We start from the raw sequence: 27,254 nt of genomic DNA on the forward strand, positions 1-27,254 counted from the left end.
GGAAAGTTTTGCAAATGGCCCAGGAAGTGTGGTGAAATTATTGAGAATCCTCCCTATACTGGTCCTTCTCTCACAATAAGTGTGGGCCGATGTTTATGTGAGAGGAGAAATGACTCATTTCATAAAAGTGAATAATTTTTCTTAAATCTCTTTCGAAGAACTTTTTGAAATGTGACAATTTAGGTTGTATTGCTTATTGCCTATTGCCTATTGGATAGTTTCATAATTGCTCCAAAAATAGAACATTTCTATTTTGAGTGGTGCTCGGCCAGTGTCGGCTATGGTAATTTGCTAGAAATTCAATATTTGTAATGAATTTGTTCATGTGTTCTTAGTTGACAGTCTTCAACATCAATTTAGCTCAAATGAGGTATGATTGGAACGCTTAAATGCTAAAAGGTTAATGATGCCAAGCTTGGCTCCAGCTCTCTCGATATGAAAAGTTCAGACACGACAATGGAGTCCAAATCTTCTGTACCACTCTCCCTACTCCACTCTATACTCCACAAATAAAAATTTGACACATGTCTACCTATTTAATTAAATGCTAATTTTTTGCCTTTTTATATTCCAAATTTTCAGTTTCCTAAAAAAAATTTAAAACAAAAAACCAACACATGTTCAACGGCCACCATCACCGGTCCAACCAGCAGAGTGAGAATAGTAATAAGGAAATCAATCAATTCCTTGCCTGCTTCAGCGAAGAGCACTTGGTGTCTCTTTTTGTCAATCAAAAGCTTCAAGCTTACCTTAGTGGCTGCCATGTTTTGTATGCTGCTTTGAGCATTTACCTTAGTGGCTAACTTAGGTCCACCGTAGTGGCTACCTTAGGTCCACATCTCAGCCGCCAGGTCCACACCAACACATGGTTTTGTTGTGTTTATTCTGTTGTGTGGCACAGTGCTTCGCGGCTTTCTATTCTTGAAAGTTTTCAGTTTCTGTGTGCTGATTGATTAATTGTGGTAATCAAAGTACGGACAAAAGGTTACGCACTGACTTGTACCAATTTGGGGTTGAGTATCTAGTAAATTTTTGATGGATTGTTTGTTGGTGGTGACCGGTGAAGATGTGTTGGTGTTTTTTTTTTTTTTTTTTTTTTTTGGGTAACTGGCTAGCCGATTGAGGTGTGGACCTGGCGGCAGTAGTGGATGGCCAATGACAATGTTGGTGATCTCTTTTTAGTGGAGTCGGCGAAGTTGGTGGTGGACCGGCGATGGTGGCCGTTGAACAAGTGTTGGTTTTTTGTTCTAATTTTTTAGGAAACTGAAAGTTTGGAATAAAAAAAGGCAAAAAATTAGCATCTAATTAAATAAGTAAACATGTGTCAAATTTTTATTTGTGGAGCATAGAGTGGAGCAGAGAGAGTGGTACAGAAGATTTGGACTCACGACAATGTAGCTTTCCATGTTAGTTTTAAATTTTTAATTAGTGTTTATTATTATTTTTAGTAGTTTTGTGAGTTTGATTAGTTTGTTTGGAGTTTCCATGCTTGGCTTGAATCCCATCAAATCAAAGCATTTTTTTTTTGTGATCATAGGGACCGGGCACATTTGAGCCTTTGTCTGTCAAACTTGGTTCAAGATTTGAATTGATTGAGTTTACAAATTTGAAGCCTAATAAAGTGCAATGGGCGAATTTACATTTTAGTCAATCCTGTGTCAAATATGGTCAAACTTGGTTAAACTTAGGGTTGGACCAAAAATTGATACAAATTGATGATTCATCCATCCAATTGGGGAAAATTGGTCTCATCACTCTCGATTATGAGACCTTGGGTATCGATTTTTATAAATCACTTATTTCTTGGGCAGCCGATAGAATGAAATTTGGGTGATGACAAGTCCTTAGTGGTTATTCCAATATGAAATAGATAAATTTTGAAGAAACAAAAAATATAGAAAGAAAATGTGTATCTTCAAAATGGATACAACACTTTTTAATTGATGTAGCCCTATTAAATATTCCACGAAATTTTCTAAGGAAACGTTTTAAATCGAGAGAATCTTGAGAAGTTGATTCTTAACTTTGCTAACAAAAATCTGAAATATGACTAGATAATCTATTTAATTAGGTATTAAAGATATGGTGTGATTATGGTGAAAGGGATGAAAAGGAGTTGCTTCTCAAAAAAATAATAAATAAAGATGAAAATGAGTTAAATTCTTCTATTTTAAAGTCAAAATAAAGAATGGTAATTGTTATTGGGTTGGGTTTGTGTCTAGTGGTCAGTTCTACTGGACACATTGAGGTGCGGATACGTGTCCAATTTTGAACACGTGTTTGTATCCTAGTGTGTCTAGTGAAACTAGTCACTGGACACAAGCCTCTTCCATTATTATTATTATACACATGAAATTTGCATTGAAATTGTGACTAAATCATGATTTCAGTGCAAATTTCGTGTATGGTTGGATATAAGAGTGTGTATAATAAATACCACTCAATGAAGAAATAACTTTGATGACAGAGGTGGACTACAAGATCATCTTCTTAACTCAAAGCACTAGTCTCAACCCAATAGTTGAGTTTAGTTCAAAGAAGTTAGAAACTGGCTTGTATGAAGAAAAATTAAAATGTACTAGTTAACAGAAACCAAGTGTTTATGGTCAAAATTCAATTTGGTCCATTGTCTTTGCTTGTTACCTTTTCTTGATGAAAGGTCTTTACTTATTACCTACAATCTGAATTTGTGCTTCCCTTCATATTTTTATGATTCAAGGAAAAGAAGAAACATTCAACTTACAAGTTGTTTTTATATTTCCTCAAAAGTGGTAGAAATTCTAGATTCTCCAAGTAGCTGCTCCAGCTTCTCTACCACCACATCCATCTCTCCATCATCTGTGTCCTTCATTCTCTGACTCAGTTTTTTAGCTTTCTTCCTTACTTCCTTCCCTTCCTCTTGCATCACCACTTTATTTATAACCTTGGCCACCTCTTCTGCCTTGAGCTTCTCATTCTCTCTTGAAACCTCTACACCAACACCAACCTCCACCACCAATTTGGCATTAAAGGGTTGGTCAAGATGCATGGGAATGGCTATGATTGGTACCCCAAACATCATTCCCTCAAGTGTTGAACTCCAACCACAGTGACTCATAAACCCACCAATGCTTGAATGCCCCAATATTTTTGCCTGTGGAGCCCAACCTTCCACCACCATACCCTTCTCGCGAATCCTCTCCAAGAATCCTACAGGTAAAGCCTCATGAATACTAATTTTGTTTCCACCATGAAATCTCACAACCCATATGAAATTAACCTTGCTAAGTTCAAGCCCACGAGCTATCTCTTCCATTTCTGCCAAGGAAAGAAAGTACTCACTTCCAAAAGAAACAAATACAACCGAAGAAGGATCTTTCTTGTTGAGCCATTCTACGATTACCATATCATCATCTTTGTTCTTAGGTTCATGAACAAGAGGCCCAACAGGAACTATCTCCTTCCCTACTAAACCAGAGAGATAATCAATATACTGTGATTCAATCTCTCCCGAGGTCTTGATCAAGACTATGTTGGAAGATCTTTCTATGCATTGCATGTACCTTTCTTTGGTTGTGATACCATTTGCTGTATAATGCAGGAAATGCATGCTTTTCTCGCATTCAGCCTGTGGGAAATTTAAGGCTTGAAATGGGAATTCCTTGCCAGGATTATTGCTATAGAAAGCCATCAAAGAACTAGCAGCCGCACCACAAGTTGACAACATAACAGCTTCAATGTTTTCTTCACGAGCTGCCACTGGAGCCCATGGTTGTAGACAATCATAGATTAAGAGGTTTGGCTTTAGGGCCTTCAAGATGTTGCTAAACATAGGCTTGGCTGAGTCAAAGGCTGTTTTGAGTGTGGACATGAGATGGGGAGGGAGGTCTTTGGTAGTGTGGTATTGAGGAGGGAGTTCTGCTAAATAAGGGAGGTGAAGATCTACTGGTTGTATTGAAGAGAATGTTTTGTCTATAAGAGATTCTCTTACTGGTTTTAGATTGATGGGTGTGGAACAGAAATAAACATGGAAATTTCTGAGTGAGAGTTTTCTGGCTAAATCTAAGAAGGGTGAGATGTGCCCATGAGCTAACCAAGGAAGCATTAAGATACTAATACTATTACTTCTTTCCTGCTTGGAATCCATGGATCTATTTGATTTTGTGAAAATTTTGCAATGTTTTCTTTGAGAGATGCACCAGAAGAAGGGAGAACTAGGAAGACTGAAATTACAAACATAAACTAGAATAAAAACCTTGATATTGGAGATATATTTAATGTGTTAAGCACATCTTCTTTGTAATCTTGATCAATCAGGAGTATCCTTTTAAATATGCATCTTATTGGAAATTTATCAATTGTTTTATGTGAGCAGCCTCCATTCACGGGATCTGATACTTCATTTTGATAACAGACATTTTTTTTAAGCGACAAAAGAGAGGTTTATTTGTCATATATAATGGTAATCTGTCAGCTCCTTCTCAAAAAATGGAAATCTGTCAGCAAGTTTTTTTTTTTTTTTTTTTGGACATTTAGGACAAGAACAAAATAAAATAAAAAGAATGGTTACTCGAAATGAGAAATTGAGAATCGTCCTCTATAGTGTAGGTCTCTTATTATGGGAGTTTTGAGGCCGAAGTGAGAATTAAATAAACTATAAACCCAGATTAATTGATTGGATGGACCAAAAGCTTGTGCTTCTTTTATAATAAAATTTTGGTGCTCACAACTCATTAGTTCAATTAAATAAGGCAGAAAAACTATCTGCATTGGTTCTTTTTTTGAGAAGAAAGACCTCGAAATTTTATTGAAAAATTAGCCATAATTGGTAAAGAGAACATTATGAAGGTAAGAAGGAACATTCTTCAATCACACTAGTAAAGTTCTAACTTATTTGACATGTTTTGTTAGGTTGTAAGTAACGATATTACTTATCCTGTGAGAAAAAAACATTTTAAAGTGAAATATCTTAATTACCCTCTTTTTGTTGTATTGATGCTGTAAAATTTAATAATATATGGTAATACCTTTTGATTGGGGAAATCATTACACCTTTCTCTCGAACTGTGAGCTTTACCCTAGCCTCTTTTGTTTGTGCATGTGATGTGTGTCTGGATGTGCTTGTGTCATAACTCATTTGTTTTTGGATAATCAATTGCAAGTCATTATGCAAAAACATGCATGTTCATATACATAAAGAGTACTGTAATCAGATTACTCGGTAGTATTTTTATTTTATTTTTATAGATAGTATATGATTTAAATCTATGACATTTAAGTTGCTTTATGATAATTGAACGCATAGATTAGTTTTTTATGTAGGCAATATTCGAAATCAATTATTTTATTCAACAAAAACTTATCTAATTGAGGAAATTAGAACCCATTTCCTATTAATTAATTTATTACTACATTTTTTTGAGGAAATAATTTATTACTACTGTACGGCACCGAGACCCCAAAACCCCTACAGGTCTTGGGCCCAAGCCCATACCGGTTTTGGATGCAGGCCCAGCGGAAAGGTCCAGTTACCCTACGCCCTTCTTGAAACTGCCTTAACGTGAAAACACGTTTTGGGGTCTGAGTCCCAACAGACGATCAGTTTAACTTTCCTGGGCAAGTGAATTGGTCGTGTCCGGGAAAGTCATGACATGCACGGGAAACTGAGTTGTCGAACATATCCATCAAGCAAGAACCAAGTTCCAAGGTCATAAATGCTGCACCGCCCTCTCACCTAAACATCCACTTTGACCAGACAATATTGGACCCTTAGTAGCACTAACGATGGCTGTAATCATAATCTCCCCACTAACCTTGGCTATAAATAGAAGAAATTGGGGAGAAGAAGGGGTTCAGAAAAATGGAGAGAAAACAATCAAGTGAGAAAGAATAAACTGAGTGTTGCTTTGAGTCTTTCTGCCGAGAACGACCCAAAGTAGGAAATCCTCAAACCCACTACAAATAAGTTGTGAGCCCAAGTAATTTAAGGCCCAAAAGTCTCGTACTTGGTTCTTACAATTGGTGCCCATCGTGGGGCTCTCCTACGAAGCTGTGGTTCGAGTGAGATTCAAACAAGGGAGATGTCTGAAGAACGTTCAGGAGGGCGTGCTCCGAGTAGTTCTATAGGATCTTCTCGGGGATCGACGTGGAGGGAGAGAAGGCAGAAACGGCGGGAGGATAGGGAGCATCCAAGAGGAGAGGAAAGGTCCGGATTGGGAGAAGGATCGGCCCAGACACACCGGACGATTTCAGGCGTCTCGGCGCATCGGCAATATGATGAGAGAGACCGAGAGCTGGAGCGGTTACGCAGGCTGGTAATGGATTTGGAGCTGGAAGCAAGGGATCGGCACCACGAAAGGAACCGCAACCCCCAACAAAGGAGAAATCGGGGCGAGGAGGGCTCCAGCCGATCTGGTACGCAACAATACCGAGACCGATCACGATCTCAAGAGTCACGTCGGCACTCACGGGAGGCACGTCATCAACGGGACCGTTCCCGATCGCATGGATATGATGACCAAGGATTAGAGTCGCCGGAGGAGCGACAGCACCATAATGCCGCGATGGACGCCATGAGCAGAGCCTTGCGGATGGCAGCCCGGTCTCCATTCTCCGATGAGATTGAACGGGCCCCCATGCCGAGCAGATTCACGCGACCACCATTCAATTCCTATGAGGGGAGGACAGACCCCGTGGAGCATGTCAGTCATTACATCCACATGATGTCTTTGCATGCGCATAACGATGCACTGATGTGTAAAGTATTCCCCTCTAGCCTCGGCTCAACGGCCCTGAGATGGTTTAATGGGTTACGGAAGGGCTCCATACACAGCTTTGCCGAGCTGATTCAAGAATTCGGCAGTAGATTTGTGACATGTAGCCGAGTGCAACAGCCGGTTGACGCGCTACTTTCCATGAAGATGAGGGTCGGGGAAACCCTTCGAAGTTATGCCAGCCGATACTGGGAACTCTACAACGAGATTGGTGGAGGGAATGAGAAAATTGCGGCGAGCACCTTCAGGATGGGGCTCCCCGAAGATTCCGAGTTACGGGAGTCATTGACGAAAAGACCCCTCGAGGATATGAGGCAACTGATGAGGCGCATAGAGGAGTACAAACGCCTGGAGGACGACAGGTTGCAAAGCAGGGGGAAAGCCCCATTAATTGGGAGATCTCGGCAAGGCGTTTTGCCGGCAAAACCAAAGAGAGACTTCAGAATGCAAGAACTAGAGGTGCAAATCGAAGGGGTAAATGTGGCATTTAAGGAGCCCGTGCACAAAATCTTGGAGGGGATCAAGAACGAGCCATTTTTCAGATGGCCAAACAAAATGGGGGGCGACCCATCCCGGAGGAACCAAAACCTGTACTGCACCTACCATAGAGACAAGGGACACACCACCGAGCAGTGTCGGGTACTAAAGGATCACCTCGGGCAGCTGGTAAAGGCAGGACACCTGAAAGACTTCATTGCAGACTCTGCTCACCAAGAAGCTGGACTGGGCGTCCAACAGAAAAGGAACCCCCTCCCGCCTCCACTGGGGGTAATCGAAGTCATCCATGCTGCACCAAGAGGAACAGTAGCAACAAAAAGGGTATTGACAGTAGCTTGCACGGGGGGAGGGCCAGCCGAGAAGAAGAAGAAGAAAGTTGGACGGCTTAACATCTCGTTCGGGGAAGACGATTTGGAAGGAACAGTCCAACCCCATGACGACGCTTTGGTGGTCACGGCCCGGATAGGCGGGTTCCTAGTGAAGAGGGTAATGATTGATCAAGGGAGCGGGGCTGACGTCATGTACCCAGACCTCTTCGAAGTGCTCGGATTAAGGACCCAAGATTTGGCGAAGTATGACACGCCGCTAGTCTCATTTGACGGGAGAGTCGTAATTCCCGAAAGTCAAATCTCTCTCCCAGTGAATATGGAAGGCAAGAGAGTTATAGTTACCTTCATAGTAGTCCAATTATTCTCGCCGTACACCGCAATCCTGGGGAGGCCATGGATTCACGCCATGGAGGCTGTCCCGTCCACCCTCCACGTAAAAGTAAAATTTCCAACCGAGTATGGAATTGCCGAGGTAAGGGGGAACCAACAAGTGGCGAGACAGTACCTTATCACCGCGGCCACATGGAAAAGTGAACAGCTCGAACAAGCTGAGCGGGCCGATAAAGAAGATTCATAGCAATTACAGAGGCCCCGAGGGGAAGCGGGGGCGGACGTGGCCGAAGAGGTATTGAAGGTTAGGATTCTTCCCGATACTGACAAGTATTTTCAGATAGGCACAAGCATGAATGACCGGGAAAGGGTAGAGATGTTGTTGTTCCTTTTGCAGAACGTAGATGTTTTCGTATGGAACCTGTACGAAGTGCCCGGAGTAGACCCCGAGTTTATTGTCCACAGGCTCAACGTGGACCCATCATTTCCCCCGAAGAAGCAGAAACCAAGAAGAGCATCAAAGGAGCACGTCGATGCAGTAAACCTCGAGGTCCAGCGATTGAAGGAAGCCGGGGTCATAAAAGAAATATTCTTCCCGAGATGGCTAGCAAACACTGTCGTAGTGAAGAAGAAGAACGGTAAATGGAGGTTTTGTATGGACTTCACAGATTTGAACAGAGCGTGTCCCAAGGACCCATTCCCAATGCCCAAGATTGATCAGCTGGTAGATGCTACGTACGGGCACCCGAGGATGAGCTTCCTGGATGCCTTCCAAGGCTACCACCAGATTGCATTGGCGCCCGAGGACCGAGAAAAGACAGCATTTATATCCCCGAACGCAAACTATCACTATGAGGTCATGCTGTTTGGATTGAAGAATGCCGGGGCAACCTACCAGCGTATGATGACAAGAATGTTCAGAGAAAAAATTGGATGCACGGTTGAAGTTTATATCGACGACATGGTGGTAAAAAGCAGAAAGGAGTCGCTGCATACTGAAGACCTTCGGGGAGTATTCGAGATACTACGACGGCACAAGTTGTGCCTGAATGCCGAAAAGTGCACTTTCGGAGTGGGGGCTGGCAAGTTCCTAGGTTATCTGATCTCCACTCGGGGAATAGAGGCTAACCCCGACCAAATAGAGGCCGTCAATCGCCTCAAACCATCGAGCAATCCTAAGGAGGTGCAAGTGCTCACTGGAATGTTGGCCGCCCTGAACCGATTCATCTCCAAATTTGCCGATCGCTGCCGGCCATTCTATCAACTTCTAAAGAAGTGGAAGGGGTTTCGTTGGGACGAAGGATGTGACGAGGCTTTTCGAGAGCTGAAGGAATACTTGGCAAAGGCGCCGAGGTTGACGGCCCCGGAGCCCGGAGAGGATTTGTTTATGTACCTCTCAGTCACCGAGCATGCCGTAAGTGCCGTGTTGCTGAGGGACCAAGGAGTACAAATGCCAGTGTATTACGTAAGCAAAACCTTGGTGGATGCTGAGACAAGGTACTTGCCTCTGGAGAAGTTGGTTTTGGCCCTGGTGCACGCCACGAGGAAGTTGCCACATTACTTCCAGGCTCACGCGGTGTTCGTTCTCACCGAGTATCCTTTGCAGTCACTGTTAAAGAGATTGGACTTCACGGGCCGAATTGCCAAATGGGGGACTCGGTTGGGATCGTTTGACATAAGATACCGACCTAGGAGCTCGGTGAAGGGACAAGTCCTCGCAGATTTCATCGCAGAATTCACACCTAAGAACGATGGCAAAGTAATCTGTAATGCAGAAATTCGCCCATGGAGGGTATTTGTGGACGGCGCCTCAAATGCTATGGGAGCCGGAGCTGGCATTGTCATAATTACCCCTGAGGGCATACGATTGGAACATTCCTTCAGGTTGTGATTCAAAGCCTCAAACAATGAAGCCGAGTATGAGGCCCTACTGGCCGGCTTGAGGGCCGTGTTGCATCTGGGTGCAAAAGATGTAGAAGTTTACTCGGACTCTAGGCTGGTCATTTATCAGATCACAGGAGACTTCGAGGCTCGGGACTCTCGAATGAAGGCTTATCTGAGCATGGCCAAGCAGATCATCAGCCAATTCGGAACAGTAAAAGTATCCCAGGTAGCTCGGTCGCAAAATAAGCACGCCGATTCCCTTGCCACGTTAGCCTCATCGGCTACGGAGGACACGCCTCGGTTAGTCACAATAGAACTTATAAGGGAGCCAAGTATCAGTGTGAAGGGTGCCCCCGGCCAAACCAGAGTAGAGGTTGCACAGGCAGCAGTAACTAATCCGTGTTGGATGAAGCCGATCATAGATTTTCTTGCCGAGGATGTAGTTTTGGAGGATGAAGAAGAGGCCAAGAAGATTCGTCGGGTGGCTCCCCGGTACTGGCTGTCCTCGGACCGCAAATTGTACCGAAGGTCCTTTGCTGGCCCTTACCTTTTGTGCTTGTATCCCGAGAAAGTCAGGGAGCTTCTGACTGAGCTACATGAGGGGGTATGCGGTGGACACGTTGGGGGACGATCTTTGGCACACAGAGCGATGACCCAAGGGTTTTGGTGGCCTCAGATGCAGAAGGATGCCGCTGAATATGTTCGGAGCTGCGAACAATGTCAAAAGCACGCCCCTCTGATCCATCAGCCTGCAGGGCGACTGAATCCTGTCAGCAGCCCTTGGCCGTTCGCACAGTGGGGGCTTGACATTCTCGGACCGTTCCCCCGAGCAACGGGGAACCGCCGTTTCGTATTAGTGGCAGTAGATTACTTCACGAAGTGGGCGGAAGCCGAGGCCCTGGCCAATATCCGGGATACTGATGTGAAAAAGTTCGTATGGAAAAACATTATTACTAGGTTTGGGGTGCCAGATGCGCTAGTAACGGACAACGGGCTACAGTTCGACAGCAAAGCCTTTCAGACCTTCTACAGCGAACTCGGCATCAGGAACAAATATTCAACCCCGGCTTACCCATAAAGCAACGGTCAAGCGGAGGCAGTAAACAAGACTATTCTGAATGGGCTCAAGAGGAGGTTGGACGGGGCGAAGGGAAGATGGGCAAATGAACTACCCAGTGTATTATGGGCTTACCGCACGACCCCCAGGAGATCCACGGGGGAAACCCCATTTTCTCTGACGTACGAAGCGGAAGCAGTGATACCGACCGAGGTGAGCTTATGCAGCGCAAGGGTTGCCGGGTTTGACCCCATCCAGAACGCCGACCTAATGATGGAGCGTTTGGATTGACTAGAAGAATGCAGAGAGGCCGCGTCCATACGGCTCGCCGAGTATCAGCAGAAACTGGCTCAAAGATACAACCGAAATGTAAAGGGGAGGGAATTCAGCGCCGGGGAGCTAGTACTAAGGAAGGTTGTGGGAAACATGCGAGATATAGCTGTAGGGAAGCTTGCTCAGACCTAGGAGGGACCATACAGGGTTACAGCCATTGCGGGTGCAGGGGCCTACTATTTGGAAGACCTCGACGAGAGGCCGCTTCCCCGGCCATGGAACGCCAACAACTTAAAGAAATTCTACGCATAATTACCCGTGTAAGCCACTACTTGTATTTCGTCAAAATCAAGATTATGATGAACTTATTTATGCCATTTTCACAACTATGTACCAAGAGAATTACAAATATATCTCTAAGGACAGAATCCTGACCCTCGGCTCGATCATATTCGCTGAGCAGGTGGAAACCTTACAATTAAATCTCTAAGGACAGAAACCTGACCCTCGGCTCGATCATATTCGCCGAGCAGGTGGAAACCTTACAATTAAATCTCTAAGGGCAAAAACCTGACCCTCGGCTCGATAAAATTCGCCGAGCAGGTGGAAACCTTACAAATGAATCTCTAAGGACAGAAACCTGACCCTCGGCTCGATCATATTCGCCGAGCAGGTGGAAACCTTACAAATAACTCTCTAAGCACAGAAACCTGACCCTCGGCTCAATCATATTCGTCGAGCAGGTGGAAACCTTACAAATAACTCTCTAAGGTCAGAAGCCCGATCCTAGACTCGGTCAAAGTCGCCGATCAGGTGGAAACCTTACTGCTAAAAATCTTTAAGGACAAAGACCCGGTACTCGGCTCGATTAGAACCAACAAATGGGTTTAGACCTTATAGCTAAAAACACAAAGGACGAAAACACGACTCTCGGTTATGATAAATGGCCCAAAGCACTGGCATAATTCTCGTGGAACAAACCAAATGACAAACATTCATGCAACTGATTAAAATAGAAGTCAAACGGAAAGCATGTTACTCATCAAATAGATAAAATTACTGTTCATAATAGATAAAATTACTGTTCATAATAGATAAAATTACTGTTTCATGCACCACACCCCGGTGCCTTAGGCAAACAAACCTTTGAAATTAGAAAATTAATAAAAACAAAGTAAAAATACAAAAAGGCTATCAGCTGGAAGGTTGGGCAGGATCTGTCACTTCTGCTTGGACGGTCAGAGGGAAAGACGGGACTTCACCAAGAAGCTCCTGCACAGTCGGGATGTTGGTGACTTCCACTTCCTCGGGCTCGGCATGAGCATCAATTTGATCAACCAGCTCCCTCATACTGGCCGTTTCCTCCTCGTCAATAGCGGTCAGAGCTTCCTGGACGGCAGGGGCAGGGCTCGGAAACGGAATTTGGCCGGGGTCCCTCAGATGCGAATCTTCAGGAACTCCCATTGCTTGGAGAGCGGCGAACCACCCGGCCTCAAAACCCATATGCCGAGCCCGACCCACTACCGGTTCTGCTGAATTTTCAGCATCCGCGAAGCCCTTGTTGTACCACTTCTGATCCGCGGCCTCCAAGGCTGCCCTGAGGTCGGCTATCTCATCGGCGTTGGCAGTATTAAGGCTGAGGGCTTCGGCCAACTTGACCTCCGTCTCATTCTGCTTCGCAAGGATCTCCGCGCATCTCTTCTCGGCCAATGCCCGGTTCTTCTCAGTAGCAGCAGCTTTCTTCTCAGCAGACTCTGCAGCCTTAAGCTTTTCCTTTGTCGTTTTGGCTGTCGACTCTCGCGCACTCTTCTCGCGCTCTACTTCCTTGACCAGATCCCGAGTCCGGCTGGCTACAATGTGAGCCAGTTGAGCAGCCTGGCAAACCCAAAAGTTAATAAAGAGGCAGAAAAGGATGAATGAAAAGAAAACGAAGAAGCTAAGCAATTACCGCAATGGCGTGCCACTCTAGCCGGCGCCCCACAGACTCCTTGGATCCCTCCTCAAAGGCATGCACGTCCTCGGGAAGAAGAAGACCCTCGGCCAAAGTTTGGGCAATACGGCCGCCCTCTCCCTTCTCCCACATTCGAACATAGGCAGTTGAGGGCAGTGGTTTGCCGTCCAATAGGAACTTTGGCTTCCATGCTGGAGCCACCTGTGAGGAGGACGCAACCCCCGTGCCAGCTTGGGTTTACGGCTCACGGATGACAATTCCTCCTATTGGTTGGGGAGGAGTCTGGATTGCGGCATCCCCCGGGCCCGTGGAAGGTTGCTCGGTTACTTTTTGCTTCTTACGGGCCCGTCCGGACTGCGAAGGGGGTGGAGGCTGAGACGCTTGATCTCGACCTTGAGTAAGCGGGAGCTGATTGGGCTGCCGGGCACCGGGCACAAACCGGTCGATGGTCATCACTCTCCTTGCCACCATTCTTGCACCAGGTTGGATCGCTTCAGCTAGCAAGGCAGCCGCTTCTATCACTTGCTGTTGAGGCTCGGCGGGTGGATTCTCGGGATTGGGCTGCTCTTGGGCTTGGTCTCCTTACTGTATGGCTTCGTGGGCTATCTCTCTAAGGCGCTGAGATACCCGTTCCGCGGACTTGTCTCGCAGGGGAGCTAGTTCGTCCGAGGCAGTGAACCGTCGACCAAATTCCCTTGCCTCCCCGGTTGTAAGTTTCGGAGGCAAAAAGTTTACGTACCGGACGTCTATATATGATAGCAGGGGGCTGTCAACTAGTAGTGCCTACTTGAAGGTTTGCCAAGTAGAGTAAACTAGCTCTACCCCGAGGATTAAGTGCGAGGCCCGGAGTTGTCCGTCCCAATGCACGTATATCTCGGAACGGAGGACGAAGTTTAGATCCTTGACGTGGACGGATCTGAGGTCCGGAACGAACACCTTGCCGTCTGCAAAAGATCAAGTATCGCATTAGTATCTAACAATAAGAAGAAAAAGAGAAGCAGAGGAAAGCAATTAAATCAAGGGAATAATACGAACCCACTTCACGCCGTGAAAGGGGGCAAGGGACGTCCCCGGCAAACCAATTGCCGCGCACCCTTACAAACTCCCCGGCGGAGTTCCTGTTCGAATCAGGTAGGCATGATATCAGCTGTACCCGATTGTCTCTCGTCTTTAAGTAATAGTTGGTGGATTTGTTCCCACAGAGGCTATACATGTGGTTAATGTCATGATGGTTTAACTGTAAGTTAAAGGTATGGTTCAACTTATTGACACAACTAACTACCCGGTAAAAGTTGGGGGGAAGCTGGTCGGGACACAGCCCATAGTATGTGAGTGCGTTTATCAACAGGGGATCCACGGGGAACCTAACCCCTCCTTCTAAAATGGACATCAAAGGGAAAAAGGCTGTGCCCCGCCCTCGGTGGAGTTCAATATCACTCTCATGGAAGTAGGCCACATCCACGTCATCGGGAACATTAAATTTACTCCTAAAGGTGGCTAAAGCAGCCGGGGATTCTAGAAGGTAAGAGTAACCCATCTACAGTGACTAAAACTACAAAAGGGGAACTTGAAGAAATAAAGCTGAAGGAACAGGAAGGGGAAGAAAAACTTACTTTGGGTTCTAAGGAGGAAAGGAACACTGGGCAAGCGAGTAAACGCACAGTGATTTGGTCGGCAGAGAGTAAGCGCAAGAAATCAGAGGCAAAGGAAAAATGAAATGGTGTTCAGAGGGGGACTATTTATAGAGCCACAAGGAAAGGTGGGAGAAGAAACGTTTAATCAAGCAATAAATGGGCACGATTTACAAGCGGCCCATCGAATGCCAAACGTAAGTGATTCGCGCGCCGCTTCGGTTCGCGAACCGACAGACAATAATGGCGACTGCATAATAATGACGACTGCATCTGGCGCCGCGAAACGGCACGTCTTTTGAGACGAATGTTAATGAGAAGCCGTAGTCACGAGTCCCAGGCTATAAGATTCCCGAGGTCAAAAGTCCCGGACAACTCCTTGATTCTTCTCGGCGACCGAGTATGAATCAAGGGGGGGCTAATGTACGGCACCGAGACCCCAAAACCCCTACAGGTCTTGGGCCCAGGCCCATACCGGTTTTGGATGCAGGCCCAGCAGAAAGGTCCAGTTACCCTACGCCCTTCTTGAAACTGCCTTAACGTGAAAACACGTTTTGGGGTCTGAGTCCCAACAGACGATCAGTTTAACTTTCCCGGGCAAGTGAATTGGTCGTGTCCGGGAAAGTCATGACATGCACGGGAAACTGAGTTGCCGAACATATCCATCAAGCAAGAACCAAGTTCCAAGGTCATAAATGCTGCACCGCCCTTTCACCTAAACATCCACTTTGACCAGATAATATTGGACCTTTAGTAGCACTAACGGTGGCTGTAATCATAATCTCCCCACTAACCTTGGCTATAAATAGAAGAAATTGGGGAGAAGAAGGGGTTCAGAAAAATGGAGAGAAAACAATCAAGTGAGAAAGAATAAACTGAGTGTTGCTTTGAGTCTCTCTGCCGAGAACGACCCAAAGTAGGAAATCCTCAAACCCACTACAAATAAGTTGTGAGCCCAAGTAATTTAAGGCCCAAAAGTCTCGTACTTGGTTCTTACAACTACATTGATATTGTAAAAAAGTTTAATTCATTGTAGATTTGAATCAACTTCTTTCTAAATGCATTGAATCAGAGTTTGAATTTTCTAGTGTAGGTGCTTTACTAAGATAATATTAGTTATTACTTGATAACTCAAAAGTTTAATAAATATTTCTTAATTATTTATTTTTAGTTTTTATGTTGTGTTTAAAATTATATTTTATGTAGTCAAATTTGTAACATCCTTAGCATCACATAAATTTACCAACTTCCAGTCAAGGGAAATCTTAAAGCTACTAGAATTTTACAAACAAAAAAAATAAAATAAATTGAAGTGGTGATGAATCGGATTGGTATTATTTCAACAATTTACTAAATAAATATTTGAATTATTTTGTGATTAGTGATACAAATATTTATAAACTTATCTATAACAATATAATTTATAGTCTTTCTAGCATCACTCATTCCTAGTTGAAATTGCAAGCCGAATAAATTAGGTATTGATTTAGACCCAAAATTTCAATTACGGCTTGATTAATTTTAGATTAAACAACATTAAAGTGCAACCCTAATATGCATTTACACAAACATTTATAGAAGTCTAGATTTCACTCACAATCAATACAATGTGTACACATAACAAGACTAATTTTTTTTTTTTTCCATGAAATTCTAAGCCCAACCCAATTACATTAAACCCCACAAAACACAAGGAAAATATGCATGTAATTATTATAAAGAAATTGGCACGGAATAAAACCAACGCACAACATTAAAAAAATGAAAACTCAACACTAGTAAACAATAACAAGCATAATCGGCTATATCCATAAATATGTGTTTGGTATCAATTTATTTGATTTTTTTTGGTTGAAAGTAGGTTTGCATACTTGCAAATGAAAAAACTGGACACAACCGGACACGAATTCATATTAGAAGCCAGAAGGCCCAAAACCCAGGGAAAGCCCATGGGAATACTATGTATAGCTTAGGCCCACTAACAAAATATAGGTCCAGAACCCATGGAGAGCCCATGGTAACACTATATATAGCCTAGGCCCACGAATAGAGCGCGCAATACAGAGAGAGAGAGAGAGATGGACAGTGCTGTTGAAACAGAGACACAAGGTGAGGCAGAGGGAGCTCTAAACCCTAGCAATGGCAATGAGGAAGAGAAGGCAAAGGTGGTGGTGATAATGGGTCCCACAGGCTCAGGGAAGTCAAGGCTAGCCATTGATTTAGCCACCCACTTCCCCATTGAGATCATCAACGCTGATTCTATGCAGGTCTACCATGGCCTTGATGTCCTCACCAACAAGGTCTCCCTCAATGAGCAAAAGGGTCTGTCTCTTTTTTCTCACTCTCTTTCATTTTTTTATTACACTATGTGTGTGTTTGTGTTTGAAAGGAAATTATGAATTTTTTACATTACAATTGTAGGGGTGCCACATCATCTTTTGGGGACCATAAGCCCAAACCTGGAATTCACTGCTAAGGATTTCAGGGATTCTGTTATTCCTGTAAGTTAGTTACCCACTTTGTTGTCTTGTTTGTGTTTTTAAATTTTGCATTTTGAAGCTTTTAGTCAAATACAAATAGAAATGGTGTCATAAACTAGTGTTATATGCTTCAAGTGATAGCCTTGCTATGGATTTTTAGCCTCTTGTGTTTGCTTGTTCCTATTATATCTTCTGACCCAAATAAAGAAAAGTTATGTATTTGGAAAACCCATGTTGGTGATGTATGATATTTGTGACTTTCCTTTATTGGTAGCTTATAATCATGAGTAAGCTCTCCTTGTGTTAATATTGGGTATCAATCTGTACTGTTATTGCAGTTTTTGGGATTTGGGATTTGATTCATTTGAATTGATATTCAATGCAATATTTTTTGGCTGCAATATTTTCTTTAATCATTGTATTGAAGGAAGAGTTTTTATGAAAGTATGCATTTTCAACATTTTTTGAGACATGCGATTATGATGAATGAAATATTGCAATCCTACCGAATGTTTTTAATACCTTGGTGCTGATTCATATGTTTTCTATCTTGCTAAGCCTATATGCGGATTCATAGTTTTATTTTATTTTTCTGTTCTCTGTTGAGTCTCAATCCCCTTTGAGAATTCTGTTCTACATCAACTTTCAATTCTACCCAAAAAATTATGGGAGGCTTGTTCTTTCTAAGATGGAGGTTCTTGATATTTCAATGCCTTGGTATCTAAAAAAGAACAAGCCTTCCCTTTTATTGAAAATTTTCCAATGCCTTGGTATTGATTTCTGGGTTTCCTATCCTACTTGTGCTAATTCCAAGCAAGCTTAGGTACTGATTTCTAGGTTTATTTATTTTTGGTTGATAGCGGTGTGCATGGGTTGGGGTATTTTTCAACCCAACCGGACCACATTGGGTTGAAAAATCTCCAACCTAATAAAAAATTGAGTTTCCACTCAATTATTTAAGCACATTTTTCAAAAAATTTATTATAATTTAATTAATTGAGCCTAATATTTCAATTTTATAAAAAGGTAAGTCTCAAAATATCTCAAAGTAACAAATTCTCAAAATCCTGGGTTGGAGTGGGTTACTTGGGTTGAAAACTTTTCCAACCTGATCCTAACAAACCCAAGCTTTTGAAAAAATTTACAACACAACCTAACTCATCAACCTACAAAAAACTAACCCAAGGCATTGGGTCAGGTTGGTAGGTTGAATGCACGCTTCTATTTGTTGATTCTCAATCCCTTTCTAGATTTTTTTTCTCTACATCATGATAGGCATTGAATGGATTTGGCCTTTTTTTTTTGTCGGTTCTTTTGTCATATATTTTAATTCCTACAAAAAAGTGCTGTGTTGTGCTCCAGAAGCCTGTTTCTGTTGACATTTTGTCTTCCTTTGAGCCCTTCCTCGTGTATTGATACTATTGATTATCTTTTTTCTCTCTTTATAAACTTATATTTTATTCTTGTTCATTGCTTTATAGTTTTTGTGGTGACTTGGGTTTTCCTTTTATTAAATATGATCAATAATGATCTGAATGTGGTGATTAAGACATTGTATTACCATTACATATTGCCCTTTGATGTAATTCTGAATTTGACTTGGCATTTGGATTTTCAGCTTGTCAATGACATATTGCTTCGCAACTGCATGCCGGTCATTGTTGGGGGTACAAATTACTATATCCAGGTAGGAGATTGTTTCATTCTTGCCTTTCATGGTAAAGAAGATAAAACTTTGTACTGGAAATAATTAGTGTAAATTTATTTAACTTGCACTATGTCTGTAAATTTTTATATGAAGCAAATGATCTTCATTAATCTATTAAACTTGAGAGATTTCTCTTCCAATTTCCATGTTACAAGCTTACAAACTATCACAGCATCCTTATTTTATCCTAATTTCTCTCTCTCTCTTGTTTTTGTTGGGGGGGTTGTTATTGACTGTATCCAGGCTCTTGTAAGTGCATTCCTCTTGGATGATTCAGCAGAAGATATGGATGAAGGCTGTTTAAGTGGCCCTCTTGGTAATTAGCTATTCTATAGCTTTTAAATTCTACACTTGCCTTAAATACATCTGACATTCGTTATAATTTAACAGGAGATGAACAGACAGATAAAGAGCTGGATTTTGGGAGAGACAGTTCTGACTATAGTTATGACCATCTTAAGGACATTGATCCAGTTGCAGCAAACAGAATCCATCCAAATAACCATAGAAAAGTAAGGGTGCCAGCTTATTATGTATTCTTTCCTTGCAATATATAAGCAAGGGTGCACTTATAATATACTTCTGTTGTGTACTTGTGTTGTTGGCTGTAGTTGATGTTGTTGCCATTTCTAACAACTCCTTTCTTCCTTGACTCTTTATGAAATCAAATTTTATAGTGAATAACAGAAATAACTCAGGAATTAAAAACACACCTTACTGGTTCTGTAATACTTATAAGTAAGAATTGGTTTGTAGCTGTTGGCAGTAAACTGGGCATCTTGCCTCTTCAAAATTAAGGCATGGCCAAGGCCAGGCCTAGTAGCTTGAGAGTTCTGTCTTGATCAACTACGTCGTGCTAGCCCCAAGTTGGAGTCTGCTAAGGATTTGCATATCACTCTTTCTGGGTTATGTACTTTGCATTTGAACATATTTGCATATATACTTTTGTTAGGAATTGATGTGTGAAAATTATGCATCTTTTCTGGCTATAGTGTTATTTGTTTATCATTCTCACTTTGCATCATTGTCTTTGGTTTATACATGCATTGGCCTCTCTGATCGTACGAAGTACTTCACTGGTGCTGATAATTTTAATTATGTTATGGTATTAATTATTATTATTAATATTATGCCTTTTGGGTGAGTCCGTCCATCAACAGTTTGTTAGTTTGAGGAAGTTATTTTTGAAATCTGAAATCAGGAAACAAAAAAAGGAAAGAGTTATTGACATGACATGGAAGTAGAGATGTATGTAACTTATTCTTCAGAAGTATTTGTTATTATGATTGTCTTTTGAAGCCTTCTATTTTATGTGGTTGCTGAGAAAGTGAAACATTTTTAATGTCACCCAACTCTTGCCCCCCCACCCCCCCAAACTAAAACTTCTCTTTTCCCTTCAAAATCTTGACTGTTGATGTAAGGTTGCAACAGTTTTTTTTAATTGTTATTACTTATTAGGATTGCATTTTGTAAAGCAGTGGCTTGATGTTGATTATTATCCTATTGTATATAGCTTCTGCATTCAGATAAATATATGCTTATCTGCAATTCTCCTCACCAGTAATAATAATTGATGCCAAAACTTACAACATATATTTGTGTGCAATCCTTCCAAGAGAATGACGTGACTGCTTTTTTCTTTTTCTTTTTTTCCCCTTAAAGATCTTTAATTCATTTATGACAAATCTGTCTAATGACAATGTTTGGATGACTTCAGTTTTGGTTGTATCTCTTGCAGATTAGTCAATATCTCAATCTTTACTCCCGTTCTGGTGTGGCCCCAAGCAAACTTTTTCAGGAAAAGACAGCCAAGGTTTGTAATTAATATTTATTTGGTCATAATTGTCTCACATTAAAGAACTTTGACTTCTTTAGCCCTTTTTGGATGCTGTTGTGGTTCTGGAACAGGCTTTATATTTTGCAACAGAGAGCAGCTATTTCTTGTACTTCTTTTATTTTTTATTTGGGTTCTTCCTTGATCTTTAGTTTTGATGCCCATTAGCTCTGGCTGTGACAGTGCTTTGGGTCCTATATTTTGTACACAGCTGGTCCCAAGCCTAGAGGAGGGAGGATTGCGGTAGGATAATAGAGGAAAATTTAGTCACTGGTAATGAATCGATTCTTTACAAATTGATAGAGTGAAAAAAGATAGATGGATGCCTGAAATAACATGGTTAGAACCAGAAGTAAAGGAGATGAATAACTTAAATAGGAAGGCGGCAGAGATTATATTTTTAGACAAGGATAGAATAGCAGAAAATAATATATGTGGCTTCCCCTAGTTAGTATATGAGGTTAATTGGAATTTAAGGCTTAATTGAGTTAGGTTTTGGTGCCCTTGAGAGCTAAGACATCTCTATGTAACGATGTATCAAGTTTTTTCTCTGCTTTTGTCTATGAGCTAATTGTGGGTCAGGTTGTGTATCAGCCAGCTCTCAAGACTCATAGAAGCTGGAGCCTTTTTGCGCTGTGTATGCTGATTGTTATTACATTTGCTGCTATGCACCAAGTATTTCCTTAGCTTTGTATGTTTGGAAACAACTTATTTAGCTTTTTGCTGAAAATGTGTTAAAGTATGGTTACACTTTGAAAAAGTGAGAAAAATTAAGAAAAAGTGAGGTTTTAAAAAGCTGTACATAAAAGCTAAAAAGCAAAAAGTTAGCTTATAGGCTAGTCCCAAACACACGGTCTAATGGATACTAAGATAGTATGAAAATGCCGATGAGTGTTGAAATGCAATATATAACAAGATGCTTATGCTTTTTAGTTATCGTTTACTTATTGTTTATGTGGAATTTATGTTTCCAGATTTATAAAAGTTTATTCTACTTTCGAATTTTGCAGTTTGATTAGTTCTAGTAGCCATCAGGATCCTCCCCCCCCCCCCCCCCCCCCCCCTCTCTTCACTTTCCTCATAAGGAGATTTGATATGGATATAGCGTACATGTGTTTATTTTATGTTATAATGTTACATGTGGCAGGGCAGAATTGGGGTCAAGTCAATAATTTTAGATACAATTGCTGTTTTATATGCGTGGATGCTTCTCTCCCTGTACTGGACCAATATGTGGAACAAAGAGTTGATTGCATGATAGAAGCTGGATTACTTAATGAAGTCTTTGACATTTACAATCCAAATGCAGATTACACTAGAGGTCTGCGACAAGCCATCGGTGTTCGGGAGTTTGAAAATTTTCTGAAAGATTATTTTTTAGAAGGTAGATGTGATGAAGAAAGTGATTCCACTGAAGGGTCTTTGTCCCTGAGATCTATAAACAAGGGTAATAAGATGTTGAAAGAGAATATTCAGGTAATCTTGGATACCATTGGTGACAACCAACCTAGAATTCTGCTAAAAGAATCCATTGACAGAATGAAATTGAACACCCGAAGACTTGTTCGTCGTCAAGTAAGTATATTTTGTAACGGTTTCATAAATTCAGACTTGCACACCCCCCGCCCCACCAAAAAAAGAAAAGAAAAAAGAGAGAGAATAAAAAGTAGATTTGCACTTACTAAGTTTTATAACACGTGACACTTTCATTCCAAAATTGGTCATAACTTATTCTGGTATTATATTGATCATGAGGTATTGACATTTATAGCAATCAAGTCCTGGATTATTGATTAAACTCTTTGATTGTTCCTAAATACAACAACAACAACAAAGTTTTACTTTCCGTTACTTTCTTAACTGACATATCATTTTTTACTACTTTTATTAATGTTATTTTTTGTCTTCCCCTACTTTGTTTTGTTCTTTCAATTTAAATCAACTCACTCTTTATTATTTATAAAGGTGTTGATTGTGGTGTTTTGCCCAGTTGTAATTGTTCTTCAGATTTTTGAAAGTTCTCTTCTAGAATTTTAGCAGTTGTAAATTAACTCTCTCATCCTTAATATATGAGTACATGTTTTAGACAAGAAATTTGAGTTTCAAGTTTTTTTTTCCCCAAACTACTCATCAAATCTATAACTATTGATCCCTGTGGAAACTTTGTTAAGACCATTTATTTATTTATTAGTAGTTACCAAAGAAAAGAAGAAGAAGAAGAAGAACTGATGGGCTGCATAAGTACCTGTCCTGAATTTATTTGCATGTAATTAATATCAGTTATACGATGGTGAAGCCTTTTGTAATACAATTTGTTTTTGTTCAGAAAAGGAGGATAAATCGGCTGCAAACATTGTTTGGGTGGAACATACATTATGTTGATGCAACAGAATCCATATCATGTATGTCTTTTATTCTCCTTTTTGGTTTATTCTGCCCCATATACTGAATCAATTTTAACTGAATCAAGCTTAATGTGCTCAACTTCTCATATTCTAGGCAAATCAGATGACTCATGGGCTTTGCAAGTAGTTGAACCTGCAGAAAAAATTATTAGATCTTTCCTTACTGAGAATGCCAGCTCAATGCCTGATTTGGAGGCTCCAAATAACATGGGACTGAAATTAATCCAGAGGGACCTATGGACTCAATATATATGTCAGGTCAGCATTTTGTGAGACAAAGATTATGATTTTAGATGGAATAGAATGGTGGAGAAGAATACTTGTGGTCGTTCCCAATTAGTTTGTTAAAGATCCACAGCTAAGCCGACTCCAAAAGTTTTGGGACAGGCTTTGGTGGTGATGGTATTGTCAGCATTATGTGAGACTGTGTCTAGGATATTGTTCCCGTTTCCTCTTCTTTAGCCTTCTTATTTTATATACTGTGTTTCTTGTGGCTTTAGTATGCTAATGAATTTTCCATTTGCAGGCTTGTGGGGATAGGGTACTTAGAGGGGTACATGAGTGGGAACAACACAAACAAGGCCGTGGGCATCGAAAACGTATTTCCCGGCTGAGGAAGTCTCAAGGATTTTACTTACTGGAGCAGCAGCAACAGCAACAGCAACAACATCAACATCCTGACTGTAGCTAGATACATTCAATATTTATCTTAGTTGTTGGAGTCCGGAAGTATCCAATTTCTCTTAATCTGCTTGTCCATTTGTGGTTGAAAAAGAATTCACCTCCATGTGTAATGTTTGAAATTGGTATTTATAATCATAGATATAAAGCCAAAGGTTGAACCGTGACTTGTTGAATCATGTGGAATATTGGTTAGGTATGATATGATAGTTTAGGATTTGCAGATATCGATGGTTTGTTATGAAAGAAAAATAGGATTTGAAAAAAGGGAATAAAGTATTAAACCATAAGATACTGTGAATTGTACCGTTTTATTTGAATCTTTTTAGATTTTTAATGTTCAAAAAAGTGTTTTGACTAAATAATTATGTTTTTTTTTTTTTTTTTTTTTTCAATATTTTAATGTTATTAAAGGATTGCCCACTAACCTCTTTTGAATCCCATAAAATGGGAGTTTAGTGTAGTGGACACGATCCTATCTTTATTTAAAGGGTTTTAAATGATTTGATTAGAAGTCAAGGAAATGAAATGAGGAAGTAAGACCTACAATAATATTGGTAGAAGCGTTAAAAGTGCATGTTAATTACCAAAAAAAAAAGAAAAGGAGTAAGAATTTAAAGTATGGTTTTGGAATTATAGAATGATGATATGGGAATACATGTGATTAACTGTAATTAATTTGGTGAGAATCTACAGTCAATTCTAAAAAAAATTTGAGGTTTGTTTGTAACTAATTAGGTGAGAATGTATATTCAAATCTCAAAATTTTGAGGTTTAAATGTTGCAGTGTTTCTTCTTGTTAAGGTTTTTATGTATTTTATTTTGAAATGTGGGGAGAATAGTTTGAAATATTCTCAAAGAAAATTATGTACTCTATATTTTAAGCAAGGGTTATATTTTCTAGGATATTTAGGAGAATACAAGTTTTTTTTAGAAATACTAATAAGGTGATTGTTTTTGGATAATTTAATTTTTATAACAATTAATAAGTGGGGGCTTCTCTCATTAGTAGATCAAAAACAATATTTGCAAATTACAAGGCTTATTTAGAACATATGGCAGCTTGGAGACTTTGGACATCTCACTTAGTAAGCGTGACCTTGAAATAGTTTCCTCTCCAATTCAGTTGGATTAAAATAAATTTTGACCTGACAATTAGGCCTATGCCACCATTATTGTTGTTGTTGGGAGAAATGAATTTGGAGATATTTTATTTGCTTACTCAAATCTGTTCCCTCCCTCTCATCCAACTCTTGAAGAAATGCAAGCTGCACTTCAAGCCATCAAAGTAGCAATATTCCACAAGTATTCTTATGTTCTTTTTGAAGGAGATTCCAAAGGAGTTATCCATACTTTGCAGAACATTCACTCGTCTCCTCCATGGTTCATTGTTTCTTATCTCCTAGACGTCAAAGTTGTATTAAGTTCTCTCATTTGCTAGGATTCTCTTTATTATTTTCTGGTAATTGGGATGGACCCATTTCTATTTCTTCTCTTTTTTCTGAGGTTTTTTTCTTCACTTTGTTTATTCTCTATCTATATAATTATCCTTATTCATAAATTAAAAAAAAAAAATACTAGACTCTTGAAATCTATATTGTAATTTGATAGAACCATTGTTCTATTCTAATAATATAAAACAGATAAGTATGGTATTATTGGCAAACAGTGTCTTAGTTGGTGTCCTAACTCCAACCACATATGTTGTTGATGATGATGTAGTATATGACACCTAGTTTTCATTTGAACATGTGAAAAATTAAGCTGCGTTTGGATTGCGCTGATTCCAGCGCGTTTGCATTTTTTTTTTTTTTTTTTTTTTTCATGCGTTTTTTGACTTGCAGTTACTGTTCATACACTGTTTAATGAACCGTAACCGTAAATTTTGACTTTTCAAACTTTTTCATTCAATCAGTGCACATCGTGTACTGTTTACGGACCCACAAATTTCACTTTTCAACAACTTTTTCATTAAAAATGGGTCCCACGATACTATTTACACATTTAAAAATTATTTTGCTACAGTATTTTCAGTTTTTAATTTTCAACTGTATCCATATCGGAGTCCATTTGCCTCCACATACTTTTGAGTTGTGTGATTAATTCTACTTTTATTCCTGTAATTTTCTACTTTTAATTCTACTTTTTTTCATGCGTTTTTTGACTTGCTGTTCATACACTGTTTAATGAACAGTAACCGCAAATTTTGACTTTTCAAACTTTTTCATTCAATCAGTGCATATCGTGTACTGTTTACGGACTCACAAATTTCACTTTTTAACAACTTTTTCATTAAAAATGGGTCCCACGATACTATTTATACATTTAAAAATTATTTTGTTACAGTATTTTCAGTTTTTAATTTTCAACTGTATCCATATCGGAGTCCATTTGTCTCCACATACTTTTTGAGTTGTGTGATTAATTCTACTTTTATTCCTGTAAATGATGATTTTTTTAGTTGTAGTACTTGTTTGAATTTGCGGAACACTCTAGTCACTAGCACATTGTTAGAGTCAATCTTGTCCTTAGTTGCCTGTAGGTTTTGTAGGCAACAATCAAAGTATATAGGTGTTTTTTTTTTTTTTTTTTTCCTCCCCACTTTTTTAACTGAAAGATATTCTCAAATATATATACATATATTGAGAATCAAAGTAAACATGTATACGAAAAAAAAAAAAGGTGTGTAAATAACTAAATGTGTATGTAGTTATGTACGTTTTGATACTATAATCCGGTTCCCAAAAAAAAAAAAAAAAAAAAAAGATTCCATCCGTAATTATTCATTCCATAATTTGAATATTTCTTGAGACAAGCCACCTAAATTTCTCAATCAAATTAAAGTAAGAACTTTGTTTTCAGAAAGTAAATTAACATAATATCAAATTTTGAATAAAGTGAATTCTTTGTTGGTGTACGTTTGGATAAAGACAAAATTTTTTCTTTTTTGTCTCAGATTTTAAAAAAAAAATTAATTTTTTCAAAAAATAAATTAACTTTTAATTTTTATCACACAATATTACCAAAAATTATATATTTTGATAAACAAATAAACCACCGAAAACTGAGGTACCCAAAGTCCTAAACAGACACCTAATCACATGTTATTCATATTTAACCTCAGTCTACGAAGGACTTAATTATGGTTTTAGATAGTGGAAAACATTATTACTTGAATCGAACCAACCTCAAGCTATGCTATCATTTCAAGGCTTGGAACTAAAAATCTATCCTGCATGAAAAATTTAACCAATGGTGGGGACAGGTGAACTTTTTCATTTTGTTTTGTTTTGTCACTGTGATTGCTGTGCTTTGGATCTCGTTTATGTTCTAGATCTAGTTTATCTTTTGGTCTTTATTGCATCTGATTTGATATATAAATACTCTGTTTCATTTTGTGTGTTTTATTAATTGTGGGTTTGGTTCATTTTCCAGCCAATT

General features: G+C 40.1%; 3 protein-coding genes across 3 annotated transcripts; 2 read left to right on the forward strand and 1 right to left on the reverse strand.

Annotated features, from left to right (window-relative positions):
• Positions 1-2,627: 2,627 nt before the first annotated feature.
• On the reverse strand, positions 2,628-4,217 carry LOC126713690 (flavanone 7-O-glucoside 2''-O-beta-L-rhamnosyltransferase-like). The gene has a single exon (XM_050413527.1). It carries the CDS (start codon positions 4,124-4,126, stop codon positions 2,753-2,755), a length of 1,374 nt encoding a protein of 457 aa, XP_050269484.1. The 5' UTR covers positions 4,127-4,217; the 3' UTR covers positions 2,628-2,752.
• Positions 4,218-7,196: 2,979 nt separating this feature from the next.
• Positions 7,197-8,156, forward strand: LOC126721401 (uncharacterized). The gene has a single exon (XM_050424458.1). The coding sequence runs from the start codon at positions 7,197-7,199 to the stop codon at positions 8,154-8,156; it is 960 nt and encodes a 319-aa protein (XP_050280415.1).
• An 8,603-nt stretch (positions 8,157-16,759) lies between these two features.
• LOC126722241 (tRNA dimethylallyltransferase 2-like) lies at positions 16,760-24,040 on the forward strand. Its single transcript, XM_050425404.1, has 10 exons — positions 16,760-17,027; positions 17,127-17,206; positions 18,804-18,872; positions 19,137-19,209; positions 19,284-19,405; positions 20,632-20,706; positions 21,880-22,302; positions 23,054-23,129; positions 23,227-23,390; positions 23,659-24,040. Exons 1-10 carry the CDS (start codon positions 16,784-16,786, stop codon positions 23,821-23,823), a joined length of 1,491 nt encoding a protein of 496 aa, XP_050281361.1. The 5' UTR covers positions 16,760-16,783; the 3' UTR covers positions 23,824-24,040.
• The last annotated feature ends 3,214 nt before the right edge of the window (positions 24,041-27,254 follow it).

Source organism: Quercus robur, chromosome 1, assembly GCF_932294415.1.
Source record: "Quercus robur chromosome 1, dhQueRobu3.1, whole genome shotgun sequence".
In the NCBI taxonomy this organism is placed as follows: Eukaryota; Viridiplantae; Streptophyta; class Magnoliopsida; order Fagales; family Fagaceae; genus Quercus; species Quercus robur.

Coding starts and splice junctions, on each gene's coding strand:
- LOC126713690 (XM_050413527.1), bottom strand. CDS start 4,126: ATGGATTCCAAGCAGGAAAGAAGTAATAGTATTAGTATCTTAATGCTT.
- LOC126721401 (XM_050424458.1), top strand. CDS start 7,197: ATGCAAGAACTAGAGGTGCAAATCGAAGGGGTAAATGTGGCATTTAAG.
- LOC126722241 (XM_050425404.1), top strand. CDS start 16,784: ATGGACAGTGCTGTTGAAACAGAGACACAAGGTGAGGCAGAGGGAGCT. Junction 17,028..17,126: donor CTCCCTCAATGAGCAAAAGG/GTCTGTCTCTTT, acceptor TTACAATTGTAG/GGGTGCCACATCATCTTTTG. Junction 23,130..23,226: donor TGCAACAGAATCCATATCAT/GTATGTCTTTTA, acceptor CTCATATTCTAG/GCAAATCAGATGACTCATGG.